General features: G+C 35.0%; 1 protein-coding gene across 2 annotated transcripts in view; it reads right to left on the bottom strand.

Moving 5' to 3' along the window:
* Positions 1-459: 459 nt before the first annotated feature.
* The window catches only part of LOC129260712 (A-kinase anchor protein 13-like), a 70,349-nt gene continuing 44,819 nt past the window's right edge, over positions 460-25,989 (bottom strand). The window contains exons 4-8 of one of the 2 annotated variants that reach the window (XM_064114160.1): positions 20,732-20,752; positions 10,638-10,777; positions 9,863-9,985; positions 8,540-8,644; positions 2,567-3,992 (exon numbers count right to left, since the gene is read on the bottom strand). In XM_064114160.1, the coding sequence (XP_063970230.1) occupies positions 3,805-3,992; positions 8,540-8,644; positions 9,863-9,985; positions 10,638-10,777; positions 20,732-20,752 (577 nt within the window). In that variant the 3' untranslated portion in view covers positions 2,567-3,804. Of the gene's footprint in view, positions 3,993-8,539; positions 8,645-9,862; positions 9,986-10,637; positions 10,778-20,731; positions 20,753-25,989 lie in introns of both variants that reach the window. The other variant, XM_064114161.1, reaches the window with a different exon arrangement.

The following is a 25,989-nucleotide window of genomic DNA, read 5'->3' as shown; positions in this document are numbered from 1 at the left end:
GATCAGTTTGAGTAAAAGTGTTATTTACTTCTTCTCAGTCTTCAAAAAAATTTGACTTCAACAGAGCTACCACTATCATATTGACAGACTTCCGAATGCTATCATTTTAAGACATTATTCCTTTTTTTATATAATAATCAATAAAAATAGAGTATTTCAGCTCATTTACCCAAATTCTAAGAAGCTGTATGGGGACATTTAAACAGATGTGCAAACATTACAATCTGATTCTCTCTTATTTGTACTTTTTTTGTCATGAATTCATCTGTATCTCTGCTTAACAACTGATTACAATTGATATGATGATATGCTTTCTCTTGACTTGGTTTAAAATCTATTATTTATATTAATACATGTGCTTTAAACTTTGTTTTGGAAATATCTTACATTTTAAAGCTTGAACCTTAATGCATATGCTTTGATTATGTTCTTGAATTATTTAATTCTTATTTTTTATTTCTAATATTGGTGTAACTATTAAGAAGTACACCTTTATATCATGAATATCACAAAGGTGTTTACATTTAGCACTCTTATCTGATGATGTTACGGCCATAATAGCAATTCACTAAAATGGCTGGGGATGGTATTAAAAACCATTGCCTATAAAAATAGATTTTATTCAGAATTTCCAGTAATTAATTAATTCCTTTGCAAACATTTAGGTTCATTCTTTCACTCACAGTACCTCATTCAAATGTTTTTATCTCATTTCCATTTATGCGTTCTTTTGGTATCAGTATATAATTATAAGGCATATTCCCAGTCACGTTCGAAGTCAAATTGATTTGAAAACGACTGAATTTAAAATTCAAATCAGACAATATAACAAAGGCAGGAAAATTGAAGATGTGATTAAGTATTGCCTGATATATCCAGCTTACTTCATATTATCCCATGTAGAGTATGAATCATACCTATCACTAAGAAAACAATATGGAAATGAACGCTCTGAAACAACATTGGACTGAACGGGGATCCTTCAAAACGATTCAGAGGAAAAAAACTTGGAGCAGGGTGTCCCCCCCCCCCCCCCCCCCCCAATCATGTAAGAAGGTTCAGTTCACGGTCCAATACATCGTATTGATTGCTTTTTAGGGAGGATCGATGAGGAAAAACAGTGCTATTTCCCTTTCAAGATGACGTCGGGTATGATGACCTTATGAATACACACACACAGACAGGATGTCCAGTGGTCTCCTATGTACAAACTTTCATACGCTAATCTGTCCAGATTAGATGCCAAATGATCATCAATCTTCGCATGACAAATCATACCATAGCATATCACTACCCCAGGATTATTCATTCATGTAACTTCTACTTTCCAAAATATTTTCTTCGATACATATTTTTTTCATTGTCCTTTGATGACAAAGATTAAATGATGTTGCAAGTTATTTTTTGCTTGAAAAAAACAAAAAAAACAAAAAGTTGACAAAGAAATACAAAAGAAATTTTAAAAACACTGATTAAACACAATTCATTTTGTCTTGTTAATGATCTGATTTAAGTGGCAAAGATTCTGATCAGAAAAAAAATAAATAAAAAGCAAAAAAAAATACAGAAATGGATAAGAAGTGAATAAATAAAAAATAAAAAAGAAGGGGGCAAGTGTGTCACCTTGAAGTACACCAGCCAGTATGTTGAAGTACTCAACAGACCTTAGAGTATATGGCACTGATTGCCTGAACCAGTTTCTCAAGAATGCCAGAGGCATGGAAAATTTCAAGGAGTTTCCCTAGAATAATATTGAAGGCCTTCTTGAAATCAATGAAGGTTATCCCTCACTCGTTCAAGTAGCCTCATAAGAGCCAGGATTTGACCTATAGTTGATACATGTAGTTCCTGTCGGAAGTCATTTTGAGAGTCCCTTAGTAGTGGATCTATGAAGGGTCTGATATGGTTCAGGATCATTCTATAATAAGTCTTGGCTACGAAGTGAGCTCAGAGAGATCCCACGGTTGTTGTCGGTCTTGGAAAGATCCCCTGACTTTGGTACTGGGATGATGTTAAGGGTAGATACTGTTCTGCGTTCTGACAGCTCACCATCTTCACAAGTACAGTTAATGAGTTTTAAGATGATGTCATCAACAGGGACATATTTCAGCACTTCAGGTGTCACTACGTCCTCTTGTTGCTCTTAAGCATGCTCATTTATTGTAAAGGGGTCCTCTGGTATGGGTAGGTCATTTGCTTGAGCAAGTGCTACAATATTTTTGTCTCACCTGCATAGCAGAGCAAGACTACAGGCGCCGCTTTTCCAACGGCAGTGGAGGGGGCGTTGTCAACATTGAAATCTCAACCAAGGTTAAGTTTTTGAAATGTCATCATAACTTAGAAAGAATATGGACCTAGATCATGAAACTTAAACATAAGGGTGATCAAGTATTACAGAACATCCTGCCTGATTTTCAGGTCACATGAACAAGGTCAAAGGTTATTTAGGATCAATGAACCATGTTGGAAGAATCAAAATCTTAACCAAGGGAAAGTTTTTTAAATGTGGTCATAGCTTTGAAAGCTTATGGATCTAGTTGATGAAACTTGGAATGTGTTTTTTTTTAGTTCAGGGTAGTGCAGCACCATCTTTAAATCATTGTTTGTAAATTACTTCTTGTAAATTACTGTTTGTAATACCGTGTTTACACTTGATCGGCTTTTGGTTCAGAACCAAAAGCCAATGCAGAATTGGCTTTTGGTTTATCTTGCACTGTGTTTACACGCTGTTACAGCTCGCGGTTCAGAACCATGAGCCTATGCAAAGACCTGAAATAATACGCACAACAATATACGTCATAATAAAGACAACGCTGGATCTGTGCGCTTACAATTACGTCACAATGGAAAAGCAAATGAAATGCGCACCAATTGCCGATGCAGAATCGGCTTTCTGTTTACACGTAGTAAAAAAGCTGATTCTACATCGGCTCGCGGTTCTGAACCTACTACTTTGGTGGTGCAAATTGCCGGTTCAGAACCGCGAGCCGATGCAAAAGCCGATTAAGTGTAAACACGGTATAAATTACTTCTTGTAAATTACAGATTATAAATTACCGCATGTGAAGTACCGATTGTAAATTACTTCTTGTAATACCATGTTTACACCCTGCATCACCTCGCGGTGCAGTATCGGCTCTTGGGTTATCTTGCATCGCGTTTTCATGCTGTCACAGCTTGCGGTGCAGAATCGGCCCGCGAGGCAAAAACACAGATCAGTGGATTCTATCTGCGCATATTTTACGTCATGCGCATTCACGTCACAATAAGTTAACAGGTGAGCAATCAGCTAATTGCCTGTGCAAAATTGGCTCCGTGTTTACATGTAGAAAAGGCCTATTGTGCATCGGCTCACAGTTCTGATCCTACTATTTTGGCAGTGCAAAATTGCTGATTCTGCACCAAGAGCCGATGCAAGTTAATCACATTTACACGCAAAAAAAAAAGCTGATTCTGTATCGGCTCTCGGTTCTCCACCGCAAGCCAAGCGTGTAAAACACGGTATAAATTACTGCTTGTAAATCACTGCTTGTAAATTACTGTTTGCTAATTTCTATCTTGTGAATTACTTTTGCTCTAGCAATGTAACTGCAACAGAACAAAGGTACTTTAAAGTTACTACAGAAAAATGGACCCCCCAAAATCAAGTGGCACTGCTTTTTTATTTCATGAAGACTCAAAATCATTTATAATGTTTTATGTCTATAAGGTGAAGGGCTCAGCCAAACAAAAAAGTTATATTCCTGGGAGTGATAATCCATGAGGCAACTAAACTCTTATCAAGGGTTTGACTTTTCACCAATCCTAGAGCATGATCCTTGGTATGTGGTATATAAATGCAAATATTGACTCTTCCAATACAATCATTGATATATAATAGTAAATGATGAAAGATAGCCAGAAGATCCTTACCTCTGCAAGTCTTACTCTATTTTCTTTCCTGAGATGTTGTACATGATGGTTGATTGATTGGAGTTGTTGTATGCTGTCCTCTGGAATTGTTTATTCAAAACAAAACAAACAATAAAATAAAAAGCTATTAGTAACATTGTCCAGGAATTAAAATTCAAACAATATTGTCCAAGCTTATTACATGTATGTTGTAATACTATTTGCAAAATTTTATGTCGAAGAGAAACCGCCTGTGTTTTATTTTTAAGCATACCATATGATGTCTCAATTCCACAGATGGACTGCACCAGGCTTGTACACATTCTGGCCTGTATTTTGAAGTCTGATTGAACTTAGATCATGGTCAAACTAAAAATATGGGAAGCCAAAAGCATTGAAATTTTGCTTACATTGCATGTTTCTAATGTTTACTGTGCTCTTTCCCAATTCTTTTATGGTGAAGATAACTATCTTATTTATCATTCCCAGACAGTTTTGAGGGAATGAATTGAGAGTCAATGAGCTGATACAATGAACCTCTACTAAATTAGAGATTTATATCACAATTGGCTATCCATGGTTAACCCCCAACTTTAGACCAGAGTTTAAATTAAACCCAACTTCACAATACAGGCTGCTTTGTTTGCTGGCCACCCAAAAAAAAAAAAAGTAAAGTGGAAAGAAATGTAAGGAAATCATGAAGAAACCCTGACATTTCAGATGCTCAACAAATTTCATTACCCACAATCAAGCAATAATGACATATTGCCCCATAATTTGTGTGGGTGCCCAATTCAGATCATTACAGTTAAGGAATTTGTGTCAATTATTCCCACTTGGCAATCATAGTTAAAATGTCATGTCAAATAATAACAATGCCATTACAGTATAGAGCCATGAGCCTATTAGATGACATACCCGCTATACATATACATAAAACTGATATAAGAACAGTAGTCAATGGTGACCATAACGCTGTCACCATTACAATAAAAAAATAATGGAACGACAAGGCAAAAGCGATTTTGTGTCTCGCCCGCTTATGAAAATAACCAGAAATATCGTGATTTGCGAGGGCATGCAACAGAATTGTATTGAAACTTCATTGTGAAATGACTGGGATGGAATAACACTTGTCATAAGAGCCTTGCACGTTAACTTTAATGTTGACCTGAAAATGACCTTTGACCTTACTATGTGACCTCCGACTGCAGCATAACATGCAGGTCCCCTGAGTCCATCTACATCCAAGTTTGGTTGAAAAGTGACATATGGTTGCGGAGTTAGGTGTCATAAGAGAGTCTTGCATGTTAACGTTAACGTTGACCTGAAAATGACCTTTGACCTTACCATGTGACCTCTGACTACAGCATAACATGCAGGTCCCCCAAGTCCATCTACCATCCAAGTTTGGTTGAAAAGTGACTTACGGTTGCGGAGTTAGGTGTCATAAGAGAGTCTTGCATGTAAACTTTAACGTTGACCTGAAAATGACCTTTGACCTTACCATGTGACCTCCGACTGCAGCATAACATGCAGGTCCCCCAAGTCCATCTACAATCCAAGTTTGCTTGGAAAGTGACTTACGGTTGTGGAGTTATGTGTCATTAGGTTTGTGACGGAAGGACGACAGACGACGGACAACATTTGGATCCCTAAGTCTCGCCTTCACCTCTGGTGGGCGAGACAATAAAGTAAAGAGAAAGGTTGTTTGTAAGCAATATGATCTAGGTGGACTCAAAATGGTTGATTTGAATATGTTACTCCAAAGCTTTTTATTGAAATGGATTTTGTATTATTATAATAACAAAAAATCGAAATTTAGTACAATTATTGATAGTTATCTTTCTCAATTTGGAGGATTTGATTTTGTATTACATAGCAACTGTACAGAAGAAGAAATTAAAGTATATATAGATAAAATAAAAATCCCATATTATTATAAGGCGATCATTTACGCATGGTTGAATTTTAAGCAAACTGTTAACAATAAATCAGGTTTTCAAAATATCCAGATCGAGAAGGAAAGTTTGTGGTTTAATTCGAATATAAAAGATCGCAATGGAAATGTATTGTTTTTTTAAAGATGGTTCGATATTGGAATTCTAAAGGTAAAATATATTATTTCAGATTCCAAATTCAAATCATTAAAGGAAATAGAAGATTTATTTGAAAAAAGTATGCAAGTCTTTTTCAGGAGTATAACATTGTAATGAATGCCATACCGAATGTTTGGAAAAGGAACAGGTTTGAGTTCTATTTTGAAATTCTTCAACCTAAAAGTGAAGACATTCTACAGAATATTTTGATGAATGTAAATAGGAAAAGAGGTTCAAAGTTATTTTACACTATTATTTCAAATAAAATAAGTATTAAGCCTAAAGCTGAAGAAAGATAGGAAAATATTTTACAAGAAGAGATTGATTGGAAATCTGTATGGATATTTAATTTACAAACTGTCAAAGAAAATAGAATAACAGAGTTTTGTAAGTTATTATATAATCCTTTCTGTTCACATGACAATGAAATACAAGACAGCGTACATTTATTTGTAACGTGTAAAAAAACACAATTATTCTGGAAAACATTTAGTAGCATTGTGTATAAAGTTGTAGACATTAATTTTTATTTTAATGTTGCTACTCTGATAAAAGGATATGAGTTAAAAAACAGAAAGTATAGAATTTTGAATCTTCTTATTATGTATGCAAGGTATGCTATTTATTCAATTTTTATTCGAAAAGAAAATCATAGTTGTAGATTTCATGAGTTTGTATACTTTGTTTATTCAAAAGGTTGATTCGTAATCGTTTAGAAATAGAGAAGCGTTGTAAAAGTAAAAATTTTTGTATTTTTTAAAACAGTATTGTTGAAGAAAATATTTCATGCTTTGTATGACATTGTTTACATTTTATGTAACTATTACATGTGATTATTTATCAATAAAATTATTCTTAAAAGAAAAAAAAACAGTCACATTTTTATTTCAAATATTGAAAGACTAACAACTTCCAAGTTACCCCTTTTTCTTAAATTAATATCACTGATCAATATCTGTTTGTTTTTAAACACAGACATTGTAAACATAGGTAAGGTATAACAACCATTTCATGATTTCAAAAGATTGAATGAAACATAATACATTGAAATAAAATGATAAAACCAAAACAATTTTATTTTAACATAAACCTTGACGTCATTATGGATACTCATAAGATTTTTTTCTGCAGTTAACAGTTTTCGAGGAAAGTTTAAGTTGTTCCTTAAAAGTAGAGCATATAATGTTCAGACTAAACATATATTCACATGTATGATTTAAAACAACCCCTCTCCTGAAAAAAAAACGTGAAAATTTATATTCATCGCAACGAATACTGTAGACAAAAGCTCCAATGTAGACTTTAAAATAGACACGAACTCTGTCTCCAAAAACGCTTTACTCAAAGGAATTAGCTTTTTTAAAACCTGTTTTCCAACATCCCCAATCCCTGTGCCTACATTTTGAATAGAGTTTTGACATATCCTATTTCATTGAATGAGTGCATGATGTGAATATCATCCATCCTCATACATCTCACAGCATCAAGACTTGCTAATAGATCTTATTCATTTTCACCATAAGAGGGCAGCATATGATTTTATGAATTGAGATTTATTCTACAAGTGCTACACAAGATCACAGATCAAAGAAGTTAGTGGGATTTTTCTCTAACTGGAAGATATTTGATTAGACCTGTTAATTCACTACTCTCAATTGAAAAATATTTGTAAAATTTCAATTGAAATAAAGATGGACAAAAAAAGTAATTATTATAATTACAAAATAAAAACCTGTATATTCGATTTACAGGAATTTTTATTTTGATCGGATCCCCAAATTCAAAAAAGAAATTTGTATATTTCTACTTTTTGATATAAAATACTTCTCAATCAAAGAATGGGCTGAAATTTCAGGATATGATCTTTGTTTATAAAAGTCTGATTTACAATAACTAATTGTGTATTATAAAAAAGTGTTCAAAGGGTCTTGTTTAAAATAAAAACAGGAACATAACTTAGTGGGAGCTTGCTACGAATTCATTCACATTATGAATTTTCAAATAGAATATAGACCTTAATATGACCACTACATGTTAGCAAGAATGGAGGGGTAATTTTTAGCTCTTCACAATTTTGTTTCTAATTCAGAAACTAATTGAGAACATATCTTGCATCCCAAGACACTTAATTCTTTGTGATTCATTCTAATAAACTGCATTTTATGCCCAGGACCTTTTTAAAATATATGTGATGTGTCCTTGAAAAGAAAATACGTAGCCCAATCATGAAGATTTTATGAATATCTCATGCAAGCTGGTAAGTTCAACCTATTGTTTAGCCTGTAATTCTTGCAACACTTGTGTTGCTAGTATTTTAGTTGCATATTCTTAGTGTATGTTGACGGAATGCAGTTTATTAATGGTAGACATGAGCAGCATAAAAACTTTGCACAAACTACCTAAGATTTTGTTATAGGCGCATTGCAGTGAGATATTCAGACAGAAACTTCTCTGAATTTGCACTTTGCCATTTTTTTTCACATTCACATCCTTCACAAAATGTTTGCATCTCCTGTGAAAACTGTGCTTTTAAAATTGATTGATCCTACCTAAGACAGGTTCTAGCGTTCCTCTGTACTCTCGATGTCGGATGTAATCATCTTCATCCTCGTCTTCTTCATCTTCTGAGCAACTGCTCTCACTTAATCCTTGATCTGCAGACCAATGAAAAATGATTTCAGATTTTAAACATATAGTCTAGAGCACCATAATGAACATATGAATAGATGTCTGTCGGATGTCTCGGTATCACTCTATTTTGATATCTGGGTACAGTTTCAGAGACCCATCAGCAACTGTGCACCGACAAGCTGTAATTCTCTTGGTTTATTTTCATCAAGTCCAAAGACAATTCGTCCAACTGCCAACTTGTCTTCTATCATTTGGTCTCCCAACAGTTTGTCCACTATCCACATGGTCTAACTGCCATTTGGTCCACTCACCGAGACGAAATGGTCATAGATGAACTGGTGATTAGATGAAGTAATGATTGGACCAAATGGTTGTTAGCCGAAATGTTCATGGACGGGATGACATTAGACAAAATGAAGGTAAACCATGTGGTGAGTGGATGAATTGACAATTTACAATTCTCTTATCATCAACCAGTGATTCATGGTCAATCAAAATGAAGGATTTCACTCAAATTGTCAGACATAGCTGATGACTTAGTCAGTGCGGACAACTTTCATGAAATAGAGCCTGAGTCACTTTGTCATGATATAAAAAAATTGTTCACAAAAGGTAAGGGAATTTTAAACACATACCCTACTAAAAGGAAAATTCAGGTAAGAGGATGAATAGAGCCACTGATTAAGAGCTGCTAAGTAACACTTTGGTAGTATGGACCGTTCATCACCCTAGATGCCATACTGAGCATCACAATGTGATGTCAATGAACAGGGTCAGGTTAGCTAACTTCAGAGATGCCAACTTTTGGAAATTATTCTTAGGGGAAGAAGGCACATGCACTCAACCCTTGTGGCCAAGATCCAGCTCTGGGCAACTAGATGCTCTCTGGTGCAATCTGAGCCTTATTTTGCAGTAGGTAGACATGTTTAAAAAAATCAGTTTCCACAATTTAGCATAAACATTACATAAATATTTGAAATATGCATTTCTATATGATTTTCAAAATAAATACATATATTTCGGAAGGATTTAGGTAGTGATCGTAAGGATGGAAGTTAAAGGATATTTTTCAGGAGCCTTACGATGGAATCAGGAGTGTAGGCATCTCTGTAGCTTAGAGTCATTCATCAAATAGGAACACCGTAGTTCTCATGTACCCTACCTGACTACCTATCTCTCTCATCACTTCACCAAAAATAGATAAAATTATCATCCTAATAAAAAGTACAATAAATTCTGACCTGGTGAGATTTGGCCAAACTTGGTGTGTTTTCCAAGCTTTCTAGGAGACAGCATCCTCGGACTATCATCATCGTCTGCCTCCATGTAACTCACTACGTCACGTAACATCTGGATATCGTCCTCTGTATTTACAGGTTAGAATAGATACAGGCAAGGAAATCAGTTTGCATAAAAGCGTCTCTCCATACAAGTTGTACATCGTTAATACCATTTCTTTAAACCCTATTTACACCAATGATGAGTAGGCCCTAATATGATAATTGTTTAAATCCAATCTTAAGACTGAGGATAGGTAAATCACACCATCTTCACAAATGTAGATTTTGTTTTTAATTATTCAATCTAATATAGTTTTTGAATCAATTTCCTTGCACAAAACTTTTAAGATATTTTGCTAGGAAAGTCAGAGTGCGGCAAGCATAAAGAGGAATAGTACTAATAAGTAGTAGAAGATACACAAGATGGAGATTTTAACACAACAAATGCATATAAATTGCATCTGAAAACTATCCATCCATGCTTTAGGATAATACTTTAGCTTAACATATTTGGTGTTTCCATTGTAGCTCAAACCCGAAGAGACGTTGCATGTCACTGTACAAGACCAGCATTGAAATGTACAAGTTTCCAATTTTAAGACTGGGGACCTCAAATAAACATTATTCAGAAATCACTAGTTCCACAGCTGGCTTATTTCCAGGTGTGAAGCACTCTGATAGGCATCTGTAAAACTTTTAATTCCATTGGGGTAACCTTTAGCTTTAGAGCTCTTACCAATAGCGTTATTACTCTCATCCAGCTTGGTTGTTATAGTAGCTGTACTGAGTGTATAATGTCTCTTTATCTTACACGCCTTGCCTTCAACATGTTCCAGTCTTCTACTTCTTTGACTGCAATCCTCATTCAATGATTGTCTGCAAGAAGTAAATTTCAAAAATGGAAAATATATAGTTATTATTTATTGTTTGGTATTACCTATGCTGGAGGTCTCTCTTCCATACACAATTGATAGGGGGTAAGTAGTTGGACCACGCACCGAGGGCTTTTCCCTTACTCTCAACAAATAATGCAGTGGGTTTTTCTTGTGCAAAGGTGGCGACTCTTTTCTCCACTAAGTCCTCTATTTAACGTCCTATCCTAGGGACAGAGTGTTTTCCACTCTTCTATAATCTAAGTCTATGGAACAGGTGAGGGGCATGTTAAGTCACAACACAGGCTTCAGACCGAAAGGGCTCTCATAGCAACATGACTACTTTACATGGAGTGGTTCTGGAAACCAGTTCAGGATATGATGATACAGACGCTAGCAAAGCGATCTTCTAAATTGGTCTCCTAAACTGGTTTAAGGGAAACAAGTTCAAGAAAGTATACGACTATAGAACAAAGACTTGTTGAGTGGGTGCCTATTCTTCTTGTATGTCTGATGAAGGTGTGTGCCCCCCCCCCCCCCCCCCATCACACTGAAGGGGCATATTGCAAAAGAAATGTGGTCTCCTGTGAGCTACCAAAAGCAAGTTTTACTTTCTGGATTTGAGTGTGGACTAGAATTCGTAGAAATAACTAAAGCAGTATCAGGAGAAAAAGAAAACAATTTGTCCCACTTCAGTACTAAGAACTATTATTAACATGAACAGCTCCAATATAAAATGATTTACTTTTGTGCAACATGTTCTGCTTACAAAACAACTTATTCCAGACAAATTTCAAAGTTCTAATATTGCTACAGGTTTGAAACCGACAATCGGTAGTTGTTTAAAAAGATGTTAACACCAATGCCTGACTTTATAAATGATTAGACTATTAAGGGTGAACTGTGACATCACTTGTTTTTCTGACTTCTGAACAGACCAGATTTTTTTTATTATTAAATGTGAACTCTAGAAAAAACAGCAAATATATATTTGCATTAAAAAGTTTTAAGAATTGAAAAAATGTTAAATTTCAAATTCAGCTGATGGGATTAGAAATAGGTGAGAATCCCACATTGCTTGTCATAATCCATATATTCCTAAAGTATTCCAAATATTTGTAAGGTCTTATGTAACTTTATGAAGAGCTTTATAACCAACCATCCTGTTTATGTAGGTTATCAGTAAAGGGTTAAATAATTTACCAAAGTTCATTCAACTAATGTAGCACATCCTAGTATACAAGGTAGAGTGAATGTAAGCATTGACTATGAGAGTGTTGAAAATGAAGATATGAACTTTGAATTCTAATGACTCATTCCAAACACATGATACAACTACCAGCAAATTTGAAGGTATGTGTGTATTAAGTTTCAAGTGATTCTAAAAAGAAAAATAACTATTAAATGACACGAGATACAATCACAATCCAATCCGTGATCAAGAATGTGAGTTCCCATTCCATTTCATTCATTTCATCAAACTTCTTTGATTGATTCAGGTACACAAACGCAAAATAACAAAAAATAGGCCTAAACTGAACTTGCCAGTTCTTGTTTAATGCGGGTATAGGGGGGGTGGGAGGGGGTTAAACCTCAATCTCTGCAATTTTTCCACCATTTTGCAGTTGATATGATGAATTATAAAATTTATGCTACCCATAATTTCACGGTAAAATTTGTTTTGTCATTAGTTTCACCAGTACCATGGGAAAGAATATTTACAATTTTGTCTTATCCGTTGAAAAAAGGGATGGGGGAAATTTCTATTGATTACGATTGTTGTTATTTTCCCATAACGCCTCTAGCAGATCCTGAGACTAAAACCACAGCAAAACATGATACATAAATATAAGCTATAATGGCTTATTCAAACATTACTGTCCATTTAAAATTAATAATCAGGATATACCACTTTTATATCTCAGTATACATACATCAGGATGACATCTATTAGCAAAGAGTTATATTACAACAGTCATTATAATACATTTATGAGTACATTGTTATGGCAGCTGATAGAGCAATATTGTTCTGAAATGCTTGATAAAACCTCTAATGTTTGTATCAAAATTCTTGGGGACCAGGTGGACATCTGTAATATACTGAAAATTAGTGGAGTTATCCACTCAAAAGAAATGTGTAGGTGCCTAAGCACAAGATAAAACAATATAAATCCAAAGCTCATTTTCCATGCCACGCCAATTTGTTGCTCACCAAGGCAAGGTGCTTTGATAATGATGTAAAATCAATGACAACTATACACCACACAGAATGGCATAGTGAATCTTGGACAGTTTGAATAGATGAATCACTGTTAGCATTCAAAGCATCATGTTTTTTTTAATGCCACTAGAATTATTGTATAACCATGATATAAAGCTTTCAAAATAAATATCTTAAGATGATTTATTTCACTCATTTTGCAAAATAAGGAAAGAAAAACAGCTTGAAAATTGAATAATAATGTGACTAATACATATGTAAATCCAATTTCCTGTAGACAAGTGCCTTGTTCAGCCCAAAGTTTCTTATCTTCATTGATGATATTAAAAAACAGCTATTTTTTTTAAGTGCAATATTACACATTATTTCAATCTCTTGGAAAGACTCCATCTCAAAGTAAATATCACATAATGAAATGAAAGTGCAAAAGACTCTGCGTGGGAAAGAAATGTAATTTGAAACCTGATTGATCGATAGTATATAACAAATCCTGGTTATTGCATCAAGGATTTCAATTGTCATGGGGGGGAGGGAGGAGGAGTGTTCAGCAATAACATTGTAAAATGAGGGTAAACTAGCACATGTTTTCATATCTATCAATGTTACAAATAAAAATGATCTGAAACTATGGGGTAGAGAACCACTTCTAAGGTTTCAAAGCAAATTTTGTAAAATGTCAGATGATATCTGCCTGAGCGAAGGCAGCAATGGTGTCTGCATGCATATCAATTTATGTGTGGTTGTAAAAGAAAGAGTGAGTTAGGGACATCATCGACTCTCTCATATGCATGGCACTGAGTTGTGCATATAACTGTTTTGTGAAAAAAAAGCAGAACTGAAAATGTCATAACTTTCTTAGTTTACATCCGATTTTGATGAAGTTTTCAGTGTTATGCTTGTTGGATTTTTCTCTTTTTTTCAAATCAACTTTTGTTGGAGAAGACATGCCCTTTAAATTACCAAAAATTGCATACATATATATAGTTATAATAAAACCCGTCCTTAGTGTGGACAAGGTATAACTATATATATAAACACTCTCACCTTTTTATCAAAAAGCTTTAATGGGTTAATACATTGTTATTTTATTCCTATTAAGATTTGTTAAATAATAATCAAATAATTTTAGAATATATGAACTTTTAATACAAACTAACTAGCTTTGTACTTTTATAGAAACTGGACTCGATAGACATTTGTACTGGTATGAATCCTTGTATAATTCCCTTGTGCTGATTTTTTTATCTAAATAAAACATACTTGTCACAAGAGGGCAGCAGAGTAAATTGCTCTGCCAGCTCGTCAGTTTCAGATGTTGATTTTCCAGATACTATTCCAAGACAGATAAATCAATAAGAGATGTCAGTGACTTGTGTTGGCAGTTATATTTGGATTTGTGATTCTTGTTTGTGATTTTTTATTTCGCACAACAAACCTTAGACTCTGACAGGTTTTTTTGTTTTATATAGCTTTGATAACTCTGCTTATCAAGTCCTTTTACGCTGTTTAGACCCCAAGAACGCAACGCCGCACAGGGCGTATGCACAAGTTTGGCCTGAGTCAGCTCAGCTAACGCTTTACGCTTAGCTCTGCTGGCTGCGTGCTGGTCTGATCGGACCTGGCCCCACCAGCGGGCAAGAGACAGTACGCGCCCGTCCCGATATGACAGCTTAAGCCATTGGTTTGTGGACTAGAATATCTTTATTTAAAGCTAAAATGTGAACACAAAACTTGACAAATAAAAATTATTCTTACACCATTGTAAAGCTTAGAAAAAAAACCTGGAAAATGACTTGTAAAACTAAGCTGTAGGAGGCCGTTCTCATTACGCTTTCTAAAACTAGTTTACTGGAAACCGATTCAGGAAACCAGTTTGAAAGATCGCTTTGCTAGCGTTCCCACTTGATTACATGAAAGTCGTTTTCAAAATCACTTCACTTTATAAAGCGATCTTGTTGCTATGAAAACGCTCTCAGTGGGGTGACACGTTTTGCACGAAATTTGAAACTGCAGCGTAGGCATTCTACACCTGTCGTGTGGAGTAGCGCACTCAAAATGTGCGAAGATCGCTTCCTGAAGAACGGTTGTGTCCTCACTTAGATTAAAACCGGTTTAACGAGGCAAAGCGATCTTGAAAACTACATCGCGAGGTGGTTTTCCGAACTGGTTTGGAAGATCACTTCCAAGATCGCTTCGACCGTTCTCAATACATGTTCAACTAGTGTCCACTAAATTAGTTTTAGGAAGGTAGAGAGAACGGTGTCCATGATATCATGAAGCAAATAAAGATCGAGTTGATATCATTTGAGGTGACAAAAAATAGGACTTTACATTGCCTTTCATCCTATTTTTCTATGTGAGAGGACTTTTTTTTACCCCAAAACATGAATGCAGTTAACAACTTTGCCCTTATTTTACAAATTAAACGGAAATAACATGGTATCATCTGCATTATATCATTAGACCTTAAAGCAGTTACTTTTTTCAGGAATAACAAAAGTGTTAATAAAAGATTAAATTTCCAGTGGTATTTCTATAAAGTGGTACACACACACAGAAAGCATGTGCAGTTAGTATTCCAAAGGATTGGATATGACAAATTACATATGTATTCTCTGAGTTTCTTGCTCTATGTGATCAAGGTATGAAAGAGCGTATGAATGTGACCTGTGTTACTCACAAACCCACAATAAGTCAACCGAATTAAACTTTGATATTTTGAATCAAGTTTGAAAAGGCACATCCTAAGCTTTAAAAGTGATATGTAACTTGTAAAAATTAATGAACAATAAGCCATGCCAAGTACTTGGTTAAATGTAGAAACAATTCAGTGAGAATTTCCAAGAATGAGGAGAAGAAAATAATTTAAGTTTGTGTTCATTCAAGCATGAAGTGTGCACGTTATGCTATCTCGGTGAAACATCCAAACAGTCCCCAAAATTGGTGTCAAAGAAACTCTTATATCTTGCTTTTTTTAATATTGAGAAGAAGTACACTTACAAATAAGCTCCATGTAATTTTTCATTTTTGTTTACTTATTGAAGACCAAATTACTATTTACAGAAAACATTCCCTCGTGATTTATAGTTGGTTATCTTCCTCCAACCTATTGTAATAGTGACCACCTAATTCTGTATTTTCCATCAGAATTGTACATGGATAAACCTGTTTCAATAGGCAATCAGCTGTCATGTTCCCATCATATATGCCCCTTTTAAACCATCCTACAGAGTAATTGGACAAGAGAGCACTGTCGATTCAAATTTCAAAATAGAACATAAATAGATAGCATCTGAATTCCATCCCACTTTATAGACCAGTCCATCCTGATTATTGAACCGGTGGATGAGACCGGAGGATGAGACCAGTACTCACAGGATTGCATCATTATCACGAGGGGGTGGTTTCCATTATCAAGGGCAAATAAGAATGCTATGTCAACATCCACTGAGAGCGTGGGATGCGTTCAACTGACTCTCATTTCAAGCTAAAATTACAAAGATTACAAACAACTTCCCCTAGATATTAAAGAAGGTTATTTTTTAGATCTAATGTTAAAGTCTTTACTTTTATTATTATCAAACAAGAATAACTACAATATTAAAATGTGAAGCATAAAACATTACTACAATTCAATTGTTCATTAACACCTTTATTTGAAGATATACCTCGATAAACCATACTGCTAGGTTTGACACAGGAAGTACATATTTTATAGGTCAAATTAAAGTGTACACAATGCATGTCTGAACTGTAAGCAGGCTGCTATAATGATTACCATGATAAAAAACTCTAGTGTAATAAATGGACTTTTAACATAATGTGGTTTCAAAGACTATTCTTCAAAATAAAACTTAGGATAGTTCCATATTAGGGCTTGGAAAGCTGTTTCTTATGTATGACCTAAAGATGCAAAATCCCTTGAATACAAAAAAAAACAATATCTATGAAAACCATAATTAAATAAGCACCCGGTAGGATGTGAATGTCAATGTGATTAGATTGGCATGTGTGTATGCACCGATAAACGGTTGCCTGGTCAGGATACTCTCTAGGGAGTGAAGATGGTGCACTTTATGTGTGGAACAGTGATGGATCCTATGACCGGGGTAATAATGATTACAATGTAAAGCACTTAGAAACCAACGTATGAAGCGCTATACAACTATAACTATTATCATTATTATTACTAATATTCAAGATGTGAAAGAATGGTCACTTGTATTCAACAGTGCCTTAGTATAAATATCAATGAATAGCATAATCTAAGAGTGAAATAATGATCACTTTAACACATCCTAGTAGTAGTAGTAGTAGTGGTAATCCTGGTTTGACATCTATAGTCACCAACTACGGGGGTAGCCTGGCCAGAATCATCTTGCATTTACAGAAATCATCCTCATCCATCCTTCCACTTTACTCAATTTAGTGCATCCTCCTCCCTCGACCAAACCCTCCTACTCTCCTCCACCACTTCTTTCTTCCATTTTGCCCCCCCCCCCCTCCCTCTTGCCACTGACTGGCCATCTCACACACTTGTGAGAGTCTGTATTGCCCAGGAAAGGGTCTAGGGATGAGGAATGGAAGGTCAGGAAAGAGTCTAGGGATGAGGAAAAGAAGGTCTGGTTATCTAACAAAGATATGAAATTATTACTAGACAATAGTGACTACAGCGATCAACCTAGTGTCCAGACAGGGAGTATTTTAAAATTACATGTGATGTCAAATTAAACAGCTGAAACCCGTCTGCTTAGAGGAGTATTAACACTTTTTTTACTGTTTGTTTTTTGGTGGTTTCTCCTCCTACGGCTAGCCTACTCCCACACATTGTGAGATATATGCCCCATAGGTTCAATATATTACTCTTCCCAAAACAGCGAGGGTATTGATTTTTAAGGATTCTCAGTTAAAATGCAATCATAGAGGCCAAAGTGTTGTTGATTACTGGATTCTGATTATTCTCAAAACTTAAATCATCTAAAGCTTTTTTATGAAAAAATAAATTAATGGTAAAAACCAAGAATTATTTTGAGGGGCACAGGTTCCCTGTACAGAGCCCTGAATGACTGAAGCAAGATTTAGTCCAGCGGAACAACCAATAAATATGAAATGAAACTTTAGAGTTTGGAACATCTAAACAGAATTATTTGGTAAGGGATTAATTGGTTACTTTTAAAGTTTTATGAATTAGACAAAATTTATAAATTTCATATTTAGACCCTCTAAAAACATTCCAACATCTGTGTTAGCAAACAATAATCAGGGCATGAAATAATCATCTGCAAATTCCTTTTGTGCACAGGTATTTTAATTGATATTTGCTAAGCTTGCTTTACCAGACTTTGAAATGGGTTTGACTCATTTACTTTTAAATACACAATAGAACTTAACCCCCACATAGGCACACTGATTAATTTTTTTTTTCTCACAAATTCATGATAAAAACATGCAGTGCATGTGTGTTAAGGAAAAGGTGCTTGAGTTTGCACCTATCTAGGTGCAGCAGACACATGGTATGTGACGAAATCACCGTACTGCAATATTGCTTTGTGAGATATTCATCAGATTTCCAACAACAAAAACGTGGGTATTAAAGGGGGTACTCTCGCTTTAAAATGATATAAATTGAATAAATAGAGTAAGATTAAATCAAGCATTTCACTGGAAATTTCATTGATATCAGATTAAAAATAATGGCATTTCAAAGTTTAATTAACTGTTTTATGCAATATTATGAAAATGTAATGATCAATATCCCTATTATTTTTGTCATGCTGAATGACGATTTCAGCAGACAGAATCAAACTTTAAGGGAAATACAGTGTAACACTAACAGAAGATGTAGCAAATGCCCCCCCCCCCCCCGATCTCTTAAGTGGTGGGGAAAAAAAGAGAAAGAAAAAAAAATGAAAAAAGATTATGAAAAAGAGAGGTTGAAGTTTTGTAAATTTATAAAACAATTATTAGATTGAGAAGAGAAAATAATGTGACCTTTAAGTCTCCCCCCCCCCCCCTTATCAATATAACCTGGCGCCACCACTGTTAACATGCATACAAATCATTTGAAATAATACAAAATGTAAAATTCCATAATATTTGAATTTTGGTTTAAAAATTCGGTTTTGCTTATTTAAATTTACCCCATTTTTCAACTTCTTTTTCCGGCTAGAGTACACCATTAACCTGAAACGACCCAAAACCACCTGTGGTCAATGAATACAAAATTACCCAGAATGATCCAAAAGTTAAAAGTGGTGAAATGGGGGATAGGAGGAAATAGATTTGACTTTCAGCACCAGATTTCTAAAATGAAACCAATATACATGTATAGTGTATTGTGCATTATCATACCACACATCACATATAGCCACCACAAAACCAACAATAAGTCACAGTGGAAGGTTCTTAGTAATCTGGTCTTCAAAATTCAAAAGTAAAAAATTAGTTTACAAGAAAGAGGAATGGTTTTCTTCATACAGTCAAAATTTTAAGTTGTAAAAGAGTTTCTCTGACACCATTTTTTGCAGCTTGGGTGTTTCAATGGGATTACACAGTGTTCACATCTTCATCTACATCTCTTCAAACCTTCTTTTCTCCTCGTTTTTAGAAACTCTCGCTGAACTTTTGCATTCAAACAAGTACTTGTGAATGCTATTTATTGTTGACCAAAAGCTAAGGATATGCTTTTTCAAGCTCAAGGAAAATCTCAAAATTTATTTTGGGTGACTTATTGTTGGTTTTGAGGTGGCTGGTCACATATGTTAAAGCAAACTTTAAGAATGTAACAATATTTAGAACAATATTATCCATGGTGAGAATGAACCCTAGACATCTTTTGTGCATATTATGCATATTGAAGGAGATCTTTAAAAGAAATCTCATCCAAGAGTTTAAACTAAAGCAGATTAATGAAATTAAATAATATTCTTGACTGAACAAAAGAATCTAATATTAACCAAACAGAAAATGAAAGAAAAAGATGAATGTCATTATTCCAAAAGCCCGAACTGTAACAGAGTGATTTTACGAACTGGCTCAAACCTCGGCTGGTCTCCAAAACACAATTTTTTAGAAAATCACAATCAAAGTTTTTGGTGTTTTTCTGATGCTAATAACTTTGTAATTTGAAAGAAACCAGAGCAATTACTTATTTCAATTTAAAGAATGCATTCTATCCTTTTATAACATGCAAAATTTTTGTTGACGATTCAAATTTATTCTTTTAATATTTGAACTTTTTACCAAAGACGGGGGTTTGATCACTTTGTAAAATCATGCGTATCATGCTAACTGTTAAATACTGAGTTTTTAGCGGCACAAACCATGCTAGTTTGGAAAATCATTCAATGCATACGCGCAACAGCTAGGTTGGGTAATTGACCTCGCCATTATGGAGACTTCCACAGTACAGAAAGAACTGTTTGTGCCACTTCATAAAATCAAAAGGAGGGGAACGTGTCATTTCATGTGAAATCTAAATGTGCTCTACTTTGAATAATACAAATTATGATCTGACATTTGGTCATTCTATAGAGTTAATGAAGGGCTTTCAGAATATAGAAAAACTCAATTTTGACAATTTTACCAAAAATTATGTTTGTGCCTGTTCGAAAAATCACTGACATGTGAGCCCCAAAAGACCTTTAATTACATGCTTAGATCTAGGGTGACAAGTGCTATTTACCAGACTACACCAGGAACATATATCCCAACAACAAAATATGTAAGAACATACCTTTCAACATTCTTTGAAATACTACAAAACAAAAATGAAAATGTCAGAGAAAGGAAATATTACAAACATCACTGATTAATAATAGAAAAAATCTAATGCATTATATTTGGAATAAACACTACATATTCTTTGTCATTATTTTCTTCTTTATTAGCATTCCTGAATTAATTACACATGTGAGAAAGGTTGATAAATATTTTTATCCAGAAGTGAATGACTGATACTCTGCAGTTCACTTAATGGTGAGACAAAATAGATAATTCTCTGATCGACGGAGTTTCCTACAAATCAACAATACACTGATTCTTATTTCTGAAAAAATGAACTTGATATAATTACAATACCCTTGTGCATTTATGACTTCATATACAAGACATAGAGAATGATAATGTATAAGTGGGTTGCTGCTCATTTATGTCAGATCTATATGTGACAGCCCTAGTACTCATTATCTTAGCCTGTATTCTGACCTCATTCTGAATTCTGGCTTTCCATAGTTAAACCACAACTTTAGGCCAGAGTTTAATTTAAACCTAAGTTCAGAATATGGCCCTTTGTGATCAGGTTGAGGGAAGTCAGCCTCAAATTTAAACGGCAACATGGATTATGATTGAAAACGTGATTACAAGACACAGATATTAGAAACAAAGGGTGTGTTCAATGTCAACTATGCCCGTTCGTAAAAGTCAACGTCTTTCAAATCACGATTCGGAGGAAAATTTAAACGTAAAAAAAGATGCGTTTGTAAACGCAATCAGCTCAAATTTACGACCTTGACCATCGCGAATGCTACATTGAACACAATTGCATTTTGAAACGTCTTTAAATTTGCTCTCGCAGTGGAAGCCTACACAAACAGGTACCAGAACTGACCTTTCTTGTGATGGGTCAAACTGAGCACTAAATCTGCGCTAACGAAAGCGGGAATTTTAAAGACGATCAACATATAAACGGCTTTATATTTTCGACACTGAATGGTGCACCGTTGATCGAGTTCATGTTCGGTGTTTTAGAATTGCATTTTCAATCATGATTCATGTTGCCGTTTAAATTGGAAAATCAACATTGAACACACCCTTAGCCGGTTTGGTTTGAACACGAACAACAGACCGACCACCCACTAGTCACCCGCTGGTCATATCTTTATGGCTAACTCCTTGCTTGTATCCAATGGGTAAACCCAGCAGACACCACTCACCAAATATCTCAACTATGAGATCCTTACAGTGTACTACATAACAGGCATTCTTGGGATTCCTCTCGCAATACTTGATCCGTGTATATGACTTCATTTATAACTGCGTGTCTGACATGGATTTGTTCCTTGTTCATTTTTTTATGTTGACGTTTTTTTTTAACTTTTTGTTAATGGTCTTATGAAGAGAAAGAGTACATCTTATTGAAACATTAATAGTAAACATATTTTTTATACTAAGATTATACAAGCGGAGTGCCTCTGGCAGTCTCGCCTGCATTACGCGATTCAATATAGCAGCAGTGCTGACTTTGAAAACGACTATAGAATAATCATTCACAAAAACACACCATTCATATGATGATAAAATACTAGTATGTTCACTGACCCTAAATGACATTTGACCTTGATCGTGTGACCAAAGACTTGTGCAAGATGATCAGTGATACTTGATTACCCTGTATGTCCACATTTTATGAACTTGATCCATAAACTTTCAATGTTACCATGGCAATTCAACAAATACCCCCAAACACACCCAAAGTTCATTAACCTTGGTCATGTGACCTGAAACTCACAAAGGATGTTCAGTAATACTTGATCACTCTTATGCCCAAGTTTCATGAACCAGATCCATAAACTTTCAAAGTTTTGATGGAAATCAACAAATACCCCCAATATGGCCAAAGTTCATTGACCCTAAATGACCTTTGACCTTGGTTATGTGACCTGAAACTCAGGCAAGGTGTCCAACAATACTTGCTTACCATTATGTCCAAGTTTCATGAACTAGGCCCATGTAATTTCGAAGTTATGATGACATTTCAAAAACTTAACCTTCGGTTAAGATTTTGATGTTGATTCCCCCAACATGGTCTAAGTTCATTGACCCTAAATGGCCTTTAACCTTGGTCATGTGACCTCAAACTATGGCAGGATGTTCAGTAACACTTAATAATCATCATATCCAAGTTTCATGAACTACTTTCTAAGTTATGATGACATTTCAAAAACTTAACCTTAGGTTAAGATTTGATGTTGACGACGCCGCCACCGGAAAAGCGGCGCCTACAATCTCGCTCTGCAATGCAGGCGAGACAAAAAATGACTATTCCTATATGAATGAATGAATCAAACTATACTATCCCCATTTGGGAAATTTCCTTAAAACGACAGAATAATGAATAATTCCTTTCACACATAAAGAAATTATTTTATAATACATTCTACTACCGTATCCCCAAACCATTCATTCAAATGTTTGAGAACCAATACATCTTGCATTCTATTTCAATCACATCCTACTTTGCTCTAGAGAATATGAATCCATGGCAGTAAACTGACAGGTATAAGGGGGTTGAGAGAGGGAGAGAGAGAGGGGGAGAGAAAGATATTCATTTTTGATATATTGACCCATCTGAATTCTCATACATCAACATGTCACTCTCCGAAACAATTTCACCTGAATATTGAGTTTAAAAATCCAATTCACATAAGAAATATAAGACTAAATAATATTTGAGGGCAAGTACAGAAAGTATAGAAAAAATTGAGCTAACAGTCACCAAATACCTTGTTTACATATTTCTGGGAGAAAGCATACAGTAGAATGTGATGCAAGGGCTATATTTGGACTTATTTCAGAGAGACAGTAATTTTAGATATTGGAGTGTCATGAAAATGACAGTGAACTTTTGGTAGGTTTATGACATTGATTTATTTTATTTCACCCCAGGTTATTCCTCCCGAGGCTACATAAGTATGATATCATACTGTACAATCATCAGGTCCATCTCTACAAGCACACATTTTCAAATCATCCAGCATACTATCCCACTCAGGGTGATCTCTTTACGTTGGGTATAAGGCTACTAAAGGGAAACAGAAAGAGTGGTAACCATAGAAAGCTGTCCTTTATCGACAGGTTCTATAACACATATTCCTTACAAATGGACGACAATTCTGGCCGTCACTGAAAACAGGTTTTTCACTATAGACAGGTGGCCACTAACGACAGGTTTGATATTACTAAGCCATTTTCATGTGTTTACACTTTCAGAAAATGTTTTAACCAACCAAAAATTTGGCTAATATATAATAAAGAAAGGTAGGCCAACTTTTGGTTAGAAAAATCCAAACAATGTGTTTCTTTACCCAAGGTACATTTTTCATGTGGAGTCATTTTACGGAGTGTTTTTTAAATGGTGGCAAATAGAATTTGATAATAGCCTACAATAGCAGAAGAAGATATTTCATTTTGTATATCACTTGGAAGATCACACAAGCTTCTTTTGAATCAATGTATGGGATGCATGTAGACATTTCAATATTCTACCATCTTTTGAATTGTTCTGAGTAAAGTTGAAACAAGTATATATTCAAATTTGTGTTCAGAACATACAAATTGAAAGGAAGTGGGAAATTTTACATGCCTCATTGCTGGAATATATTGGGCAAGAGAAAATGTCAAAAGTTATGGTGTAATCATTCATTGAATGAGTTTTTAGAGAAGGTATATGGCACCTGTTATATTTGTTTGTCTGTCTGGGGTTTAAAATCGGTGTTCGATCGATGTCATCGAGCGCCGGTGCAGATTTTACAAAATCGGTGCATCGAAAAAAAAAAAAAATATGTCGGTCGGCCGATTCATTTGGTTAACACAATCAATCATCAAAAATCAAAATAACAGTAATGTCCAACTTGACTTCTACTTACTTGAATTATATTGCCCCCAAAATGAAACTGATTATGTAATTATGATGCCTATTCACCATTAATTTGAAGTTTATTTCGATCATAGTTCGAGTCTTACTCGTCTGCTCGTGCCGAGATAATTTATGCACGATGAATTCATGAATGGAAGTCATCGCCATCGATCATACATGCGCAGTACTGTGCTTTAATCAAACCAGAAAATGGCCGGAAAATTGGCGCGATCAACGTAAAATAATTCTTGCTTTCATGAACAATATTCATATCATGACCATAGAACACGATTTAATCGTAATAATTAACAATAATTCGCATATGATAATCATTAATATGAATTTAGAGCTTGATGTGAAACGTTTGTATTTCGTATCAATTTTCAACGACGGACATCACATGACGATCGACTTGAGTGAGTGCACTTGTCTAAAAAAATAATAAACACGTCAGGATTGATTCTCGAACATTGTCAACATGCAGAAACTCTTTTCAAGATCGTAATATTTTACATGACAAAACAGAGAAAATTGCGTTTGATATTTTTTCCCATCAATTTGAAGCTAGTTTGTGCCCAACTTTGGGCTCTAATTTCATGAATGGAAAAAAAGTCATACGTCATCGAACGCACATGCGCATTGTGCTTCTTTTCTCGGAGCTCGGAGACATCGTCCAGAGATGGAATAAAGATAAAGATAATGCCAGTATAATAGTAATACTATTAATTCTTCCATATGAACATAACATACTTTGCTGACATTGTCATTATTTTTAGTATGGCCATAAAATCTTATTAAATCCTAATTATTAAAGAATGAATAATTTATATGATAAGAGCTCGATCCGAGACATTCGTATAATTTATTTCGATCGCATGCTCTGTGTCTGACTCTAAAATAAAGAATGGATTATCAGGATTAATTCTTGAACATCGTCATAACTCATAATCCACAATATTTCCTCACAATCGTTATATCAGCATTGAATACCAATTCAAATGACCATCCAGAGAAAATGACGTATTTATTCCCATCAATTTATTCGGAGCTCATTTTGGATCCAACTACCCCGCCAACTACACAATCTCAGGCAAGTTACAGCACTCTCCGCTGGTCGCACTTGTTTGCTGGCGCTGGCAAGCACGCCTGTTTTTTCGGGAGAGTGAGTGTACGGGCCCGGGGCTGAGGACGGGGCTGGTGTGTGCGAGTCTGGACTGCGAGTTGACCGAAAATCATTCGGATCGACTCTGCGTGATTCATGTCTTTAATATTGTTTCATTTTAAACTTATATGTTGTCATCTGCAAATATCATTGTTGGAGATATTTTGGGAAGAATTCTGCATTGGTCCACGGCTTT

This window comes from Lytechinus pictus, unplaced genomic scaffold, assembly GCF_037042905.1.
Source record: "Lytechinus pictus isolate F3 Inbred unplaced genomic scaffold, Lp3.0 scaffold_19, whole genome shotgun sequence".
Classification (NCBI taxonomy): Eukaryota; Metazoa; Echinodermata; class Echinoidea; order Temnopleuroida; family Toxopneustidae; genus Lytechinus; species Lytechinus pictus.
The sequence above is the reverse complement of the archived record's forward strand: the minus strand, read 5'-3'. Positions and strand labels throughout refer to the sequence as shown.